This window comes from Polyodon spathula, chromosome 1 (genome assembly GCF_017654505.1).
Source record: "Polyodon spathula isolate WHYD16114869_AA chromosome 1, ASM1765450v1, whole genome shotgun sequence".
Lineage (NCBI taxonomy): Eukaryota > Metazoa > Chordata > Actinopteri > Acipenseriformes > Polyodontidae > Polyodon > Polyodon spathula.
This window is the reverse complement of record NC_054534.1, coordinates 51,509,622-51,527,643: the sequence shown is the minus strand read 5'-3', so window position 1 is coordinate 51,527,643 and position 18,022 is coordinate 51,509,622. Positions and strand designations below refer to the sequence as shown.

At 37.1% G+C, this 18,022-nt stretch overlaps 1 protein-coding gene across 1 annotated transcript in view; it reads left to right on the top strand.

The window, feature by feature from the left end:
• Positions 1-9,838: 9,838 nt before the first annotated feature.
• The window catches only part of LOC121319565 (SWI/SNF-related matrix-associated actin-dependent regulator of chromatin subfamily A containing DEAD/H box 1-like), a 78,863-nt gene continuing 70,679 nt past the window's right edge, over positions 9,839-18,022 (top strand). The window contains 2 exon segments of the mRNA XM_041257142.1: positions 9,839-10,265; positions 14,953-15,097. Of these exon segments, the coding sequence (XP_041113076.1) occupies positions 10,145-10,265; positions 14,953-15,097 (266 nt within the window). The 5' untranslated portion in view covers positions 9,839-10,144.

Below are 18,022 nucleotides of genomic sequence, written 5' to 3'. Positions count from 1 at the left end.
TGGAAGGTGTATGGCATCACCAAGACCCTGTGTAGATCAGGCCGTCCCTCCAAACTGGATGACCAAGAGGCCAATGGCAACTTTGCAAAAGCTACAGGCTTTAATGGCCAACACTGGTCAAAGTGATCATGTGACAACAATATCCCAAGCACTCCACAAATCTGGCCTGTATGGCAGGGTGGCAAGAAGGAAGCCATTATTCAAGAAAGCCCAGAAAAACACTCAGGAAATTCTGTAGCCATGGGGCAGAGGTTTGTGGTCTGAAGAAACTAAAATGGAACTTTCTGGCCTAAATGCAAAGGGTTGTGTTTGGCGCAAACCCAATACAGGGCATCGCCCAAAGAACACCATCCCTACTGTGAAGCATAGTGGTGACAGTATCATGTTATTAGGATGTTTCTCATCGGCTGGGACTGGGGCACTTGTCAGGATACGAATGGAAAACGAATGGAGGAAAGTACAGAGAAGTCCTTGAAGAAAACTTGCTGCCCCCTGCAAGAAAGCTGAAACTGGGGCAGAAGTTCACCTTTTAGCATGACAACGACCCAAAACATACAGCCAAAGCTACACTGTAGTGGCTAAGAAACAAAAAGGTAAATGTCCTTGAGTGGCCCAGTCAGAGCCCCGACCTAAATCCAATCGAAAAATTGTGGCATGACTTGAAGATTGCTGTCCATCAACGCTCCTCAAGTAACTTGACAGAGCTTGAACAGTTTTGTAAAGAAGAATGGTCAAATATTGCCAAATCAAAGTGTGCAAAGTTGGTAGAGCCCTATCCCAACAAACTCACAGCTGTAATTGCTGCCAAAGGTGCTTCCTCCAATTATTGATTCAATTATGATCATTCAGTTTTGTATTTTTAAAATATAATGTTTTTTCTCAATAAAAACTTTTTTCCCCTTAACAGTGTGAAGTATGGTGTGTAGATAAGTGGAAAAAAATCCTCATTTAAGTGCATGAAACTCTGAGGCACTGTAACAGGGTGAGAAGCCCTGTACATGCATTTGATTGGTTATTTTTAGAACGGGGTCTTCCCCTCCACCAGTGTCTCTGTGTTATTTTGTATTTATGTATTATGATTTACTTATTGTATTTGTTATTGTTATGACAGCGTAGCTGTACGTGTGTTTGTTTTGTTATTGTTTTGTTGATGTTGAAACGTGTTCTGGCAGAGGCGGGGTTAGTAAACTCGTGTTCTGGCAGGAATGATTAAAAACCTTGTGCAGAAGTTGGCCATCTCCCTAATTAATTAAGTGACTAATTTGTTGCTAATGGTCACCTGTATATAAACCTGCAGCTCTCTGCAATCTGGGTGGGTGTTCAGAGGAGGAACGAGAGCGAGTGAGAAATTAAAAGAAATAACTTAATAAATAAATAAACGGCGCTCTGAGCCTTTGAACTACAGTTACCTTGCCTTTGTTTTCTTCCTGCATTCCGACCTGATGACATCAGTCAGCCGTTTCCTGTCACAGGCACTGACACAACAAAATGTGAAAAAAGTTCAAGGGGGTGTAGACTTTCTATAGGCACTAATATATATATATATATATATATATATATATATATATATATATATATATATATATATATATATATATATATATATAGTGCCCCCTGTCTGATTTTCTGCATTTTTGCACATTTTTCACATTGAATTTGGTCAGATTTTTTTGTGGGTTGTAATAGTATATAGAGGGAGTCTGACAGAAAAAAATGACACCAAAGTTTGGTGCTTCTTTCATTTGTTTGGTGTGCAAGGTAATCAAACATGCAATCTTTAGGTGTGAAAAAGTTACTGCCCCCTAGTTAACTCAACCCAATTAAAGGGATAATTAGGGTTAGCTGTTTGAATACTTTGGTTAACAATCAGGGCTGATTTGGGCCAGCCCTGCCCAATATAAATCTGACTAACTTTGGCTCTTACCATCAGAGTGAAGTTGTCAGCACACAGGTTCCAGAGGCACATCATGCCACGATCAAAAGAAATTCCTGAAGACCTCCAGAAAAAAGTTGTTGATGCCTATCAGTCTAGAAAGGGTTACAAAGCCATTTCTAAGGCTCTGGGGCTCCACCAAACCACAGTCAGAGCCATATTTTCCAAATGGAGAAAGCTTGGGACAACAGTGAATCTTCCCAGGAGTGGCCGTCCTGTCAAAATCTTTCCAAGTGCAAGGCATAAAATCATCCAGGAAGTCACAAAGAACCCTAGAATAACATCCAGGGATCTATCTGCAGGCCTCTCTCACCTCGGCTAAGGTCAGTATTCATGACTCCATCATCAGAAAGACACTGGGCAAAAATGGAATTCATGGCAGAGTAGTAAGATGGAAACCACTTCTCACTAAGAAGAACATGAAAGCCTGTCTCAAGTTTGCTAAAAAGCACCTGGATGATCCTCAAGAGTTTGCTGCCAAAGCTGCCCAATTCCAGCCTTGCTGAAGCACCTCCAGATCATCACCGATCCTCCACCACATCTCACAGTGGGTGCAAGACACTGTGGCTTGTAGGCCTCTCCAGGTCTCCGTCTAACCATTAGACAACCAGGTGTTGGGCAAAGCTGAAAATTGGACTCATGTGGGGGTGCTTCAGCAAGGCTGGAATCGGGCAGATTTGTCTTTGTGAAGGACGCATGAATCAAGCCAAGTACAAGGTTGTCCTGAAAGAAAACTTGCTTCCTTCTGCTCTGACAATGTTTCCCAACTCTGAGAATTGGTTTTTCCAGCAGGACAATGCTCCATGCCACACAGCCAGGTCAATCAAGGTGTGGATGGAGGACCACCAGATCAAGACCCTGTCATGGCCAGCCCAATCTCCAGACCTGAACCCCATTGAAAACCTCTGGAAAATGTGATCAAGAGGAAGATGGATGGTCACAAGCCATCAAACAAAGCCGAGCTGCTTGAATTTTTGTGCCAAGAGTGGCATAAAGTCACCCAAATCAATGTGAAAGACTGTTGGAGAGCATGCCAAGACGCATGAAAGCTGTGATTGAAAATCAGGGTTATTCCACCAAATATTGATTTCTGAACTCTTGCTAAGTTAAAACATTAGTATTGTGTTGTTTAAAAATGAACATGAACTTATTTTCTTTGCATTATTCGAGGTCTGACAACACTGCATCTTTTTTGTTATTTTGACCAGTTGTCATTTTCTGCAAATAAATGCTCTAAATGACAATATTTTTATTTGGAATTTGGGAGAAATGTTGTCAGTAGTTTATAGAATAAAACAAAAATGTTCATTTTACCCAAACACATACCTATAAATAGTAAAACCAGAGAAACTGATAATTTTGCAGTGGTTTCTTAATTTTTTCCAGAGCTGTATGTATGTATGTATGTATGTATGTATATATATATATATATATATATATATATATATATATATATATATATATATATATATATATATATATATATATATATAATTGTAAGTCAAATACATTGGATTTACAGTGTATTTCCATTTCTTTCTTATCTCTAAACAAGTTCCTGTGATGTTTTGTTTCTGCATGCTGCTGAAAACATTCTGTACCCTTTAAAATGGAAATGTCCCTCTCAGTGACGAACAAAAAAAAGTATCAGGGAGTGTGTGAACGAGTAATTTGCAGTGCTCAGGTGTACAGGCAATGAGGGTGCGCCAACAACGACAGACACAAAGTTATGGTTCAAACTACACTTGAATTGTGTTTTTCCTTGGTTTGAGACCATCAAATAACAAGGCTGGCTCTACCCAACAATGGGTAGTGCCAGCATATAATAAAAGGGGTTGCAGTACCGAAATAATAAAACAGACACAAAAACACGTCTCCAGATGGTGTGTGTTCTTTGTGCAGATGGGGTGCTCTCAGCAGTGGTGCTGCATATTTACAGGTGCGGTCCGGGCTTAGTGCTGGCTTCCTGCTGCAGCTCCCAGCTTCGTATTAGCCATCTGACAAAGACAAATATAAACAGTTCATCAATAGATTAGACACTCCACTCACGTTTCCACAGACTTTGTTTCCTCCCATTAACCACAACAATGGAACCGATTATGGCGTCATGTCTACCTAAAGTACCCTAAGCCCCGCCCCCTCCAATAGCTAGTTCAGTCACGTCTCCTCCAATTCATGACTGACACTTCGCTCACTGTACTAGGTTGATGACTCCTGGTACCCGTGAATCCGCTCTTTTCCTGAATGGCCAACCTCCGACTGCCACTGGAATGAACTGCCCAACCATTCAGTACGAGGTGCACAGTTCCTGTTGTACAGCGCCCTCACATGTTGAGAGGAAGATTGTTGATTCGGATTCATTTGCTCTGTCACAGAGTGAAATTCAATCCCTCCCCTATCCAATCATATGAGTTTCCAACCTGTACAGCAAAGTATGGTGGCCCAGTAAGGAATAAAATGAAGCATGTTTACCTGATCACAGGTCCAGAAAGACACTTTAGTATGATTGTGCTACACGATCACAGTCCTTGAAGGGTTACTGAAATATAAGGGATCATATTTTGACACTTGGAATTTTAAAGCCTTACTTGTTCTGTGTTAAAATATTTCTCATAGCATACAATACTAATCTTCATCACTGTCACTTCCACTCTCTGCCACTATTTTGGGGTAAATTAGTAGTTTGTACAACCACACAGGTCTCTCCATGGAAGATTTGTTCTCCTACAATAACACCTGCTCTTACATCACACACTGATTTCCTACATCCACAGTGGACAATTTCTAAAATATCCTTACAAGCTGGCATTCCTTCCACCCATTGGCAGACTCAGGGTATTTTGAGGATTCTATTTAACTTTAGAGGCAATAGTGAGAATGCCCTGCGTAATGGAAAGCACTTTCTTTTCTTGTGTATCAGTCACCTGAACATCTATCACTGGTCCATCTGCTATACCAGTGCACCAACTTAGGAAATTGAAAAGCTAGTAGAGGCTGATGTCAAATCCTGAGCTGTATAGCATCAGAGTGAGTCATACTATCATTCTATGAAATTAACAGAATTGAAATATACAAAGGTGGGTCTTAAGCCATTCTTTGTGTCTACATGATTTCTGGTCACAAACTCCTACACTGACAAATAATGCTTTTAAAAGAGTTGTAAAATGAATACTGGACAAGTGGCTTATCGCCACCATCAGCTGAATAAGTCACTTAGAGCCATCATTATCTTGCAGAGGGTTCAAGCTGGACACTTCTCATCATCGACACAGGCAAATTTGCTTTAAATTTAGTAAACATACTTGTTCAATAAAACTGCTTCTGGTGATCGAGGCACACTGTCAGTGTCACATTTATGCTGAAACGTAGCTTCAGTTTACTTCAGTATCCAGTGCATTTTTACTACTCAACAAGCTGTTTAAAGATGCCGAAAACTATTGAAAACCCTTGAGAATAAATTCTCATTTGCAATAATGCCTGTTACCAGACTGTGCCTTTTAGAAAATGCTACATTTGTAGCCCAAAGTAATAAAGAAATGTATGTCATATGACAGATACTGATGCATGTTATTGTTACAATGTTTAGCAACAGTATTGTAAACACTAAGGGTTATGTATCATATAGCTGAGTATTTTGCTTAAAAATAACAGAAATATTTTAAAACTATTCAAAATATATCCAAATGTAATAACCACACAAATGCCCAAAACTAGCCCAAAAAATAGGCACCCACCCACGCATAATACAAAAAATACAAGCCCAATTGGACGTGAACCTGCCCAATCTGGCAACACTGGTTCTGATACACAAATCAGTCTTTGAACTGTGACAATCTGGAGATCCAGCCTGCGACTAGCTGGAACAGAGATACCATTTTCAGACACTCTAATACGAGATAACCATTCTAGTGTTTGCCTTGGTGTAGGAGTCCGCTGCGTCAGATGTCTAAAATCCTAAAGTAATCAGATCTCTAACTTAGCCCCAACTGATCACTGGAGAAAGAGTTGGATGAACATTTGAAGTCGACGATAAATTGAAATATATTTGATTATATATATTTATTGAGCTAGCAGTGCTGGAGCTTTGCGGTGAAATATCCCAGACATAACCTGTGAAGAGTGCACATGCTAATGGAGGAATTGCTGTTTCAGTGGAATAACTAAATAGTTAATGATTCTTGTTCTTTGCAAAGACATTTGTTTCGTACCCTGAAGTGGAGACGAAATGTGAGGAAGGCAGACCCTGGAACCTGGATCTGTCCTTGCCATCAGGAGAGCCTGTATTGTTGAAGACACGGATCAGCTAGAGGAGGCAGCGAACGTCTGTTAAGTATTCAATGAGTAGTGTTTTAATCCTCTTATGAACACAAGAATAAGCAGACCTTAAAGTAAAATTAACATTTTGTTTTAGGTAGAATGTAAGAAAAGAACTATTGCTTTCAATTCATGCTTTGAAGTTAATTAACACTATTGGAACTGTTTATACGTGATTTATACAAATTGATGTGGGTTTTACAAGCCAATTATCATTCTGCATTTAAGGCTACAATCCAAATTTAGCTATCATGATAATAGATAATTCTCAATAGGTTGTCTGGACGCAAAAAGTGTCTATCTCACAATAGTGAGAATCGCCTTCTGAACCAAAACTATATATATATGAGACTGATTTAATGATGCTTTGATTATCAAATATTAATGAAAGTAAATATTTGTTTATATTTGGTTAATACTATCCTTTGTCTTAAATAGCTATCAGGAATGCAGTTGTAAACTTTAAGGGAATCTCATATAGATTGTGTTGGATTGATGATCAACCAGCAGGAGTGGGGAGTTGTTTAAACGTTCTTTTCTGTACTGTTTTAGTTAATTCTTCCTTTCTGTATTATTTTAGTTTAGTTATTGCACCTTTAATTTTTTCTTTATTTAGTTTTATTTCTAATAAAACTGTTCTTTTGTGTTCACTAGAAATGTTTTCTAGTCTGATTATTTTGATCAAGGTGGGTTCTACATGACTTGAATTTAAATAAGGTATTTTATTATTACAATTTAAACTAGTCCAAATACAAACACCTTGCACACCGCAGCTGAAATAGGAGAACATCAAACATTAAAAGTTATTTTGTTCAACCAATCTGAATGCAAATATTAGCTTACAGTATAATATTAATTAATTTTTATACTCACACTCTAGAGCAGGGGTTCTCAATCAGCAAACAGCTGTGGCATCCTGCTCAATTATTATTTTTTTAATTACGTAAAGAGTGTATCGGTTTGTCAGAGCAGATCAGTTGAATAGACCAGACTAGAGAAAACGGATTGCTTTGTTATTTGTTGAGAGAAACAACCTTGTGAGGCTTCAGAAAGGAAAGAAAGTAAAGGGACAGATGAAGGAAAGAAGCATCACAGCTTGGCATAGGTACAGGATGAAGATCAAGTGATCAACGAGTTAATGGGCCTTATTTACAAAGGCGCTAAACTTTATGGTGCAGAATAATTGAAATTAGTGTGCATGTTAATGATTTCCGTATTTACTAATGCAATTGTATTCATTATTGCGTGTGATATGTGACACATTATGTCGCTGTGAACAGGCTGGCTGTAGGTGTGACGTCAGGCCAGGAAATTAATGTAAGACACACAGCAACTGCAACTGTTATTAAATAAACAAAATAAAAAGGTTTAACAAAACAAAAACACTGACACAAAACAAACATCATGTTGACCAAACTACCAGAAAAACAAACAAACAAACAGTGGATAAACACACAAACAAGTATCGTGCTGGTTGAAAGCCAGCACGTATAGGAATTGTTATTTTTACTAAATTATTTCTCCTCTCGCTCTGTCCACTCACGAACACACAACCCCGAGTGAGTGACTCGCACATCTATAGTACAGTTGTGCCGGGATTCAATTACTAATTAATTATTCACTTGAATCCCAGCAAGTGAGTTCATTCATGCAATCCCCATGCTCACATACTATTACATACTTTGTCTGCATGTGAAGTGATTGTGCAATCCCTGTGCCTAAATACAACTATATATTTTAAATCACTTGTGCTACACAGACCCATTTAAATCCTGTGCACCACTATACCCAAATATAACAGACAACATGAAACACAAAGATACGCAGGGGGCACACTGCCACAGCCACACATGGAAGATCATCTAATCTGTTAAATATTAGGCTGTGTTGTATCGATTCGGTGATTGCTTCTGCATTAAAGGATTTTAAATCACTGAATCCCAGAAAATGCTTACTGACCATGTTTCTGGAACAACATCGTACAGAGTACTAACTGCTCCTTATGTTTGTCCTTTGCTTCACCTGCCATTATCACATACATTCCTGATGTCTTCAATTCATTGACTATGCTGGGTGTTACTTGTTCTGAACAGCACTGAATAATCTCATTCTGAGATGAAGGGGAAAGATAGGTAGTTTTGGAAGGCGCTTTGTAATTTTGAAGAAATTGTTTTTTTGATTTTGAACAAATTTTGTTAGTAAACTGAAGCACTCAATGAAATGTCCTCTATTTTGGCTATGTTCTGTTTCATCATGGCCTCTAAATGGTATTCCTTGTTTTCTGAGAAATAGTGTAACACCAACAATGCGTCGAAGGTACATGTGTCTTTCTCCGATTTCATTTTAATTTGCTGCTTGTAACTGCTGCACTACATTGCCATGCACCTTACTGTCTCTGAAGGCTGCTCTTGCCAACATGCTGGCCTTGTGCACTGCTGCCTTTTCACCCTCTCAAAGAATCAAAAACTCTTTTCCAGTTGTTAAAGCCATTATTATTTATAAACAATGCATCTATGTTACATCTGGTGTGTTTTGTCCCAAAATGTTTGCATGCAAAACAAAAGGAAGCATTTTTTAATAGAGTATTCTAACCACTTATAGTTTACTGAAAGGTTTTTTTTTTTCTTTTTACCCAAATTTTTCCTAAAGATACTGAGACAACTTCGGCCGCATGGAACCATTTTTGATGTCTCCCAAATCAGACGCCTCACAGCTTTTACTTAAATCCACTCGCCTGGCACTTGATGTTCCTAATTCCTTACTGGAGCAGCACCTGACACTTCAGTCTGTTTAAAATGCACTACATTCCCCGTTTGCTCACCCTGTATTGCCTCTCCTCGTTACAAAACTGTCTGATATCCATCACCGTTTGCTCACCCTGTACTGACACTTCTCGTTACAAAACTGTCTGATATCCACCCGTTTGCTCATTATCTATGGAAAAGGACAATTGCGTGTAAAACAACAGACATTTTGAGTGAAGATAAACTTGTAGTCTTTTTTTAAAATGAATTTTCAACTTTTGACAGCGATCACGTTTGAAATGCCGAAAAGAATATGTAGCGTAACGAAATGGGATGGAGTACGTTTTTAAAACATAAAATAAATAAATAAATAAGTAAATAAATAAAAATCAAATAAAATATGCCTTTTTATAATTATTCACTTGCAACTTTAAACGTGTTTATCAAAAACCATTACAATTTCTGTAACACATATGTCTGCCACTGCTTGAAATAAGTTGTAGATTTGCACAACATTTCCAAAAATTAAGCGACTGCTGACGGCAACGTTGCCATTCGGTCACGTGTACAAACACGAGTTGACACATTATGAAACTAGCGCCATTGTGGCTCTGGGATGGACTCAGTATCGCCCCACAACATCAGGTATAGTCAACATGGCCAACATAAGGATATAGTTGCACAGCATGCCCAATCAAGCCGGAACTTAACTCACGCACCTTCGCATTTATTCTAAATTATTATTGGTCGACGGGTTGTGAGTTTAACCAATTAACAGACAGTTTGTTAGCAGTCGTAGAAACAGAGACCGGTTCGCGGGAAACTAGATTTTTTTTTTTTTTTTTTATTGGAGACAGCTAGATTTTTAAAAGAGAATTTTAAATGAATTAGTATTTATAAATGTCAGTTTCGTCGCATACAATTATTGTTCATTTGCTGTGCTATGCCATACGCACAATGATGTTGTAATTCTACTCTGAGCTGTTAAGATCGGCTTTGCTTATAATTCTACACGTATAATTACTTATCAGACATTTGTTTTCTTTAAAACATATTGGTCTACAGTTGTATTATATTAGGCAGGGTGCAAAGCTTACTTGTATCAGTAATATACTAGGCATTACATGTAAACAATACAAAGAGGAGAGAAAGTATGAGTTTCAAGTATAACCTGGACAGGTTTCGCTTTGCGAAAAATATGGACAGAAATAAATCTCTCGTTTCAGAGGGGTTCAGATCCGAAAGCCCAGACTCGGAGAAGGAAAATAAAACAGGTACAGTAAACACTGAGAACGTTTTATTTTGTTGGGCATCAATTGCTTTTATTTATTGATGTATTTTTTTTTTTTTTTGTAAATATGCCAGCTGTAAGTGTTCGGTTGCATAGACCTGCAAGATAAACATGACGCTGGACAAAGCACAGACAATTAAGCAGGTTATGTGTTTCTCTGGTGATATTTCTTATGAGTCGTATTAGATTTGTTTGTTTTGTTTGTTTGTTTTTATAATAGTTGTTCGAATTAAATAGTGTTTTCAACAACCGATTTAGATGCACAGCATGCGATGCCGTGCAATTGTTGTACTGTATTGGCTATTGTCGACAAGGCCAAGCTGGAAATATGGTTGCAGTACTTTTAAAATAAAAAAGTTTCTGAAATTATTTACCCCTGCGTACACTTAAAATGTCAATACTTATAAAGTACTGAAGTTGAACAGCAATATGCATTCTATAACATTTATATCTGAGAATTAATATACTAGTAATTGCATGCCTGCAATAATACTTTCAGGACATGAAAACATAACTGTATAGGGGTTACATTTTAGTGAGTGAGGTAGGTGACACTGTTTTCACCATAACCTTACGAGGTGAACTGCGTTTGAATATGGTTTTAGTGAAATTTGGAGAATAAAAATATATAACAATTTATATATAATTATCCAGATACATCCAAACATGTTGGTGAGACTTACAGACGGATTGGATAAGTGGATAGACATATATTTCCATATATCCCCAAAATAATATACTCTTAATAACAAGTTTCATGACAATTCGATAATAGGTTCTTATGCAAACATGCAAGTGTGACAGACACCTCCCATATCCCTAGTTACTTAAAGTATGCATGCATGGAATAATATCGTGATTTTCTGATATAGTCTCACACCGTTTGCATTATACACGCTGCTGTGGATAATGCATACTGTTTTAGCATTGAGCATTCTTCTGCATACTTCACATAGGAACAGTCTGTATACAGTAGGTTCGAAGTCTGCAACACTATGAAGTGTTTAGATTTTTACATATTTTTCTTCCTGCGAAGTATATTAGTGAAATGTGCTTAGCTTAAAAATCCTGTTTGGCTAGATTTAAATTTAATAGGACACCTCCCTTTGTCATCTATCTGAGTTAATGGCTTTAAGCAAACGCAAATGATTGTAGCGCATGAAACAAGGAATTACCCATGGGGTACTGTACTGGGTTTGGCACAAGTTCTTAATAACACTTTTTATTATCGCTGGAGAACTGTAGTGTACTGTAAACTTCCATGTGCTCTCTTTGTCCTTCATTAGCAATGTTTATCCTATATTACTTCAATTTGACTTACTACGATTTTCAAACGCTGCAATATTTTATTACATGATTTATGACATTTTAGAAGTATCGCGGTTGCTTATTTTCTGTAATACGGTAGCCTACCTGTATATAGCAGCGTGTGTGGCTAACCTACCTTGACTACAGTAAATGTATCGGTTACAGTTACCGAGAGCCTGTTAGGTGGGATTTGGAGGGTCAGGGGACTGTACCAGCGAATCAGGACTGTGTATTGGTTAAGTGGCGGGACAATGCTGGTGTTAAGGTTACATGTACATAGTCTGCCTCTATTATAAGACTGATATATGACTGCGACGTCAATAGGAGGGCATCTTTAATTGAGGGACAGAGCCACATTGAAGTAATACACTATGTGGAAAGTTGAATTACAAATTTAAGTGGGGACGTATTATTATTTTCATTCAGCCGTCTGATGCCAACTGCAGTGTATTAAAAGTTGTAGGCTTGTCGACCATCAAAACTATTTGACCCGCAAAAGTGCCCAATTTGCAGATTATACTGTAAAGGCATACGCCATTTCCCGTTGTTTTTTAACGTCCACTTAAACAAAGATATATATATAATTATTATTTTTTTTTTTTTTTTTTACACACACACACAGAGCACGCCAGCCCTGCAGCGGCAGATAGGCGGCAGGCCAATAAGCCAATTTCAATGAAAAGTAGTAGTTATTGGATCCATGTCAAGCTGCAAGTGAACATCATAGTAAAGTCAATCACATTTTAATAGCAATTTATGTATTTCACACACACACAAATATATAATTAATGTTTTTGTTCCATTGTACAATTTTGAAACAATATTCCAACACAAGTATCTCAACAATTTTACAATTTAAATTTAAACAACACATTTATTGTGGCTCTGCCTCTGATTTTGAAACATTCTCTGGTCCTATGCAGCTCTGTCAGTTATCATAGATATTTTATAGATAAATATTTATTATAACATTTTGTCAGTATAATTTATGGCTATGCATAGTTAAAATCACTACTTGCCATGTGTATTTCCTTTAAAAAATGGCGTTTGGACATATCATATACTGTGGCGTAAGCAAATAAGTGTTTAAGTGCTTATGTAGGCTCACTTTAACAATGTTATTTTCACGGTACATTGCTCGGTGACTTTGAACCTTTTCAATAAATTGAGTGGGAAAGTGGGTACAAACACTTCATGTAGAGAATAATGTTTTTGACTTTGTAATCAAGTCTTCGTGGGATATCTAAACCTGTTTTCAATATAGAAAACATACACATTTTTATTAGAAGATGGCATTTTAGGTTTAAATATAATTTGAGAAACACACGATTGGCTTCCTATACTTACCGCCCTAAAGTGCAGTTAAATTATTTGTATGAACATCTAAGTTCACATTGGTGGATGTACTCGCACAGCACCAAATAACCCGGAAACCCGGGACCTCTCACACTGAAGCATAGCGCCGATACCGCTGTGCAGAAGAGCTAGCTCTTTCGTACAGCAGTATTGGTGGTATGCTGGAGTGCAGGAGGTCCAGGGTTCCTGTGCGCCCTCTGCCTGTATGCGGATTGCCTCGCCCTGTGTGATGAGCCTGCCTGCGGGAACCGAGATCGCTACTATATAAATATTAATTGCGAAGTAATGCAACATATTTAATACAAACTTGTATTTAAGATTTTGTACTATTCTTTTTAGATTCTGAAACTGCAGGCCTGATATGCAGTCACTAATTTTGCCGTTTAGTTTAGGAATGCAAAATGTGATTAAAACTGCAAATCAAATCCTTACGTTGCTTAGTTTCATCACAACACTGTTATCACTGACGTGTGTGTGTTTTTTTTTTTTTTTTTTTTGAGTCAATGCTCAACAGTACTGTTGAATTTAGGTACGCACACAACTTAATTATTTCAATGCAGCAGGTTTGTGCATTTGAGAAAGGAGAGGAAGACTCATGAAATTAATTGGAGACTGAAGTTGATGAGAAGCAATTACCCTCCGCTGTACAAATTCAAACGGTGTGCTGCTTTTTATACCAAAAATTTGAAAAAGCAGGTTGCTTAGAGCATGTGAGCCTGAAATGCACCCTACCTCTAGTCTCTAAGTTTTTTTTGTTTTGTTTTTGTCACGCTTATTCTGAAATCGTATGTGCAGCGTAGTGGGCAGGGAGGTTTTTAATTATTATTTAAAGGAACCAAAGGAGAGGAATAAGAGTGTAGATTTACATTTTGCCGGTGCTAATAAAAAACGGTTCTGATTATTTGTTGCCAAAGATATTACACAACACACTCAAGGCGTCACTGAAATTCAGTCCTGCTAATTCATTAATGTTGTGTGATTTCCGCAGTGCCTCGCTGAAATTCAGGTCCTGCTATATACATTTCTCAATAACAAAGATATTTAAAAAATATACTTAAGGCAAACAATATACACAATACATGTCAATATAACAATATATACAATAAAAACAAAGGTGTAAGGGTGGTAATAGGAAGGGAAGGATATATTTACAGAAGGTGTGGTTTAATTTCATGCTTGAGTTTTTTTAGGAATATATAATTACTACTGTCATTCAGTGGACACCATCCCCCCCCTAAAAAACCCAACCTGATCATAATTAATTTCAGGGTGCCGAAATTGAACCCCCCCCCCCCCCCCAAAAAAAAAAAAAAAAAAAACACCATTACAAAATCTGAAATTACATTGTTCACCCAGTTACGTGCTTTATTTTTGGAGGTGCCTTTATATCTTTCCAAAGATGTTGCACGAGAGAATTATTTTTGTATTTGGAAATAGCTCATGCAAATTTATTAAATATTTTTTCATTTTTCTAACTAATGCCACTCTGTTCAATTTACTTAAATCATTGCTTCCAGCATGACTCTTATATACAAAATAATGCATATTGTAATTTCTCTTTCGCTAATATTTGCAAATATATTACAAGTACACGTACGAAGAAAACCCAATATAAAGTAGCCAGCGATTAAATGTTAGCTTTGTAAACTATGTAGCCTAAAGTTAACCCATTATTAAATATGAGAAAATATGTTCTTAATATTACGCTTGTGCACTTAGGCAATTGCCGCCAGTGCCATCGGTTATTTCACGCCCTGGAATGATGATGGCTGGTGCATATACCGTAATACCGTTAAAATCCAATATGAAAAAAAGCTTTTACTTTTACTGCTGGAAATAAGATTTTACTGAGCTATAAATAACAAGCTTGTAGGGGTCAACTTTAGAAAGTGAAGGTTTTTCTTGACTAGCAAATCCTGTTTGCATGTTGAATCTGTATTTTTGACAACACATCTGTAAGTCTCCCAAAGCAATTGTTGTAATCTTCCTTTCTATTTTCTGTTTAGTAACCGTTGTCCCAGAGACTCCGGAACCAAAACAGCCACCACGCTTCAAGCGCATAAACGTCATTCAAATTTCGGACTCTGACTCAGAATCAGAAGATATACAGAAGAGAAAGTTTACCTGGAAGAAGACTGCATACAATAAAAAGTAAGTTGCATATGATTTTTAGTTTACACACCCCATACCTTTTAGATGTGCCCAAGCAGCTCCCAAGAAATAAATTGTCCTGGCACATTTTCTAAATCTGTTCACTGGATATAGTTAAACACTAATGAGCCACCACCCATTCTATGTTCTGTTCACACCAGTGTTCCCTCAAGCTTTTTAGATATTGAGAAACTTGCCGTTTTTGACTGAGAGGGTAGATTTGCGTTAAAGTTAAAAAAAAATAAATAAAAAATAAATAAATAAAAGGATTTCCATTACATGAGTAGATGTTTAAAAATACATTTATTGTGGCTCTGCCTCTTGATTCTGAATCATCTGAGATATATAGTAGTGCTGGGATGAACACTGGATTTTCATGTTTGAATATTTGCTCAATTTGTTCGGATATTTGTTTGTTTTTCAAAAAGTAATGAAATCCATTATATTGCTCTGAACGCAGGCGGAGACAGCATAGTGGCAGGGGGCGTGGCTGTGGCCCCTGTGTGCGTGCCTTTATTTTTACAGCAAGACCTTACAATAGTTAACCTGTTAAAATAGAAAAATATCTCAGGAGTAAAGAATAAGTTGTGTAGGACTTGCTTTACCCCAGTGAATTAACCACAAAACAAAGGATGCCAAATAGCAGTTCAAGTTAAACGTTGTTTTGTTTATTCCCAAAATAAATGGTACATAAAGTTGACAATGCATTTTATTTTATTTATTTTTTCGTTTCTTGCCATTTATTCACAGTAAACGGTGGCCATCAACACATTTTCATAAAGTAATAACATGAGGTTTACTTGTGCCTTTTTGTAACTGAACATGCAAACAAAAAACTGAAATTTAACTTAACACTTCAAATAAAATAAATGTGTAAATGGCTTTGTAAAGGGGGGGGGGGAACGACGACAAAATGGTGAGTTCTCATTTTACGTTCCACATAACAAAGACACAACAAAATATATACTGATGCTCAAAAGAAACGCAACAGGTCTAATGGATTTAATCAAATATTTTAAGCTTAAGATATCAAACTAAATCACATAGTTCACAAAAATACAGATCAAAGAATAATTAATAAGTTTTCAGTATGAAACTTAACACGCTGTCAAAATGAAAACATTACAAAGTTAGTAGCGGGTATGACCTCCCTGAGCATTAACACAATCCTGGTAGTGTTGACGCATAGACCTGATCAGCCTCTGGATAGACTGCTGAGGGATGTTCCACCACTCTTCCTGTGTAGCTGCAGGGGGGGGGGGGCATTTCTAATGGAACAATAAACTTACCTTTAAATATATAATACGACAAAAGAATTTGAATAATGTGTTGTCTTTCGTTGATGGTATCTGGTTGCTCTTATGTTCTATGTTTTTTATTAATGTATTTTATTATGGTAAGTTACCGTGCTTATTTAGGCACTCTTCGACTTGACTGGGGAAAGATAAAGTAGATTTATTGGAGTTCACAAAAAAGGTAACCTTTTCACTTCCTTTTTAGTGGAATTGAGCTTATTGCTTCATTGAAATAGTTTTCTGTAAGTTTTCCAAGCATTTTGTTAATGTGCATCTATTTTTGTGTTTTGTTCTACACTTTTTTAATGCACCTGTTGTATATCGGCTAACAAGTGTTCAGCTGATATCCCATACAGCCTTTATACATGAACTTCAAATATCTCTCATAAGCACCTGGGTACATATTTTTACGATATCACAACAAAATACAGTATAATCGTAAATCTCGAAAAACTACTTGCTTCTAAATCTTTTGTAGTCATTTTTGTATTACTTTAGTATAAATACATTTTAATTTGGATTCATATGTTTTTTTCTGACTTTATGTGAACGAAAAAACACACATAACAGTCAAAAGGGTAACCTGCACTGTCCTGGTCACAAAAGCAAAGTTTGTGGGGAATAATAGCCATTTTCTATACTTTTGAGGCATGAGCAATTTAGAACAACGTATTTTTGACTCGGATGGCTTTCCATAGAGATCGTGAAGGGTGTGCGTGCATAATCTGGTTTGCAATGTTCCCTCTAAGGCTAAAATGCACATTTTTCATAGTAACTGGCAACAACCTTGGCACTCAGTGTACTAACTTTTGCAAGTTATAGTAAATATCAACCTCAATTGAGACTGCAGCCTCTTGAGGTAAACCTATTTTCAGACCATTCTTACAAAGGATTAACATACACATATTTGTGTCTGTCTGGCAGCTGATTCTCTGATTTCCCTCTGTAAAGGTGCAGAGCTCACTCGGGCACCAGCTAATCCACTGGTACAGGGTGGGTGACCAGCTAATGACTGGAGTCTGGCCGCAGACCGCTACAAGAGAGGTGCTATCTCCCCCGAGAGTACTTAAAATGTCACTCGTCGTATTATGTATAACATAATCGGTGAAACCCAATCTTCCCGTGTTAGAAGTCATAATGATCCGGTTACATAAATAAAAATCACAGTATTACACGTGACAGTGTCATGATTTATTTTTTGTTGGTTTTTGTTTTATTTCCCTTTAAAAACAACAAAAAAACCAAAAAAAAAACGACCATTTCAGAAATCATCTGAAGTGTTTTGAAACTGGTAAAAATGTAATCAGCACGTTAGTTGAAAATATACATTTAAGTGTGTAGTAATTGAAGAAGGCATAACATGTCCATTTATTTATTTTTTTGCAAGTTTATTCATGTGACTTCACTCCATGTTCTCTACTGAAACTCAACATGGTGGCTGTAAGAGCTAAAAGAAATCTGATTATTTATGAGGATGCTGTGATAGTTGTAGTGATACTTTTGTTTTTCTGTAATTCGCGTGATCACGTATGTCAATAGTCAATACCATTAACATAGTGCAGGTTGTAAACACTTACAGAATAACAAAGGAAATAGACAGCAACAATGGCAAAGCACTGCGTTCTTTTAT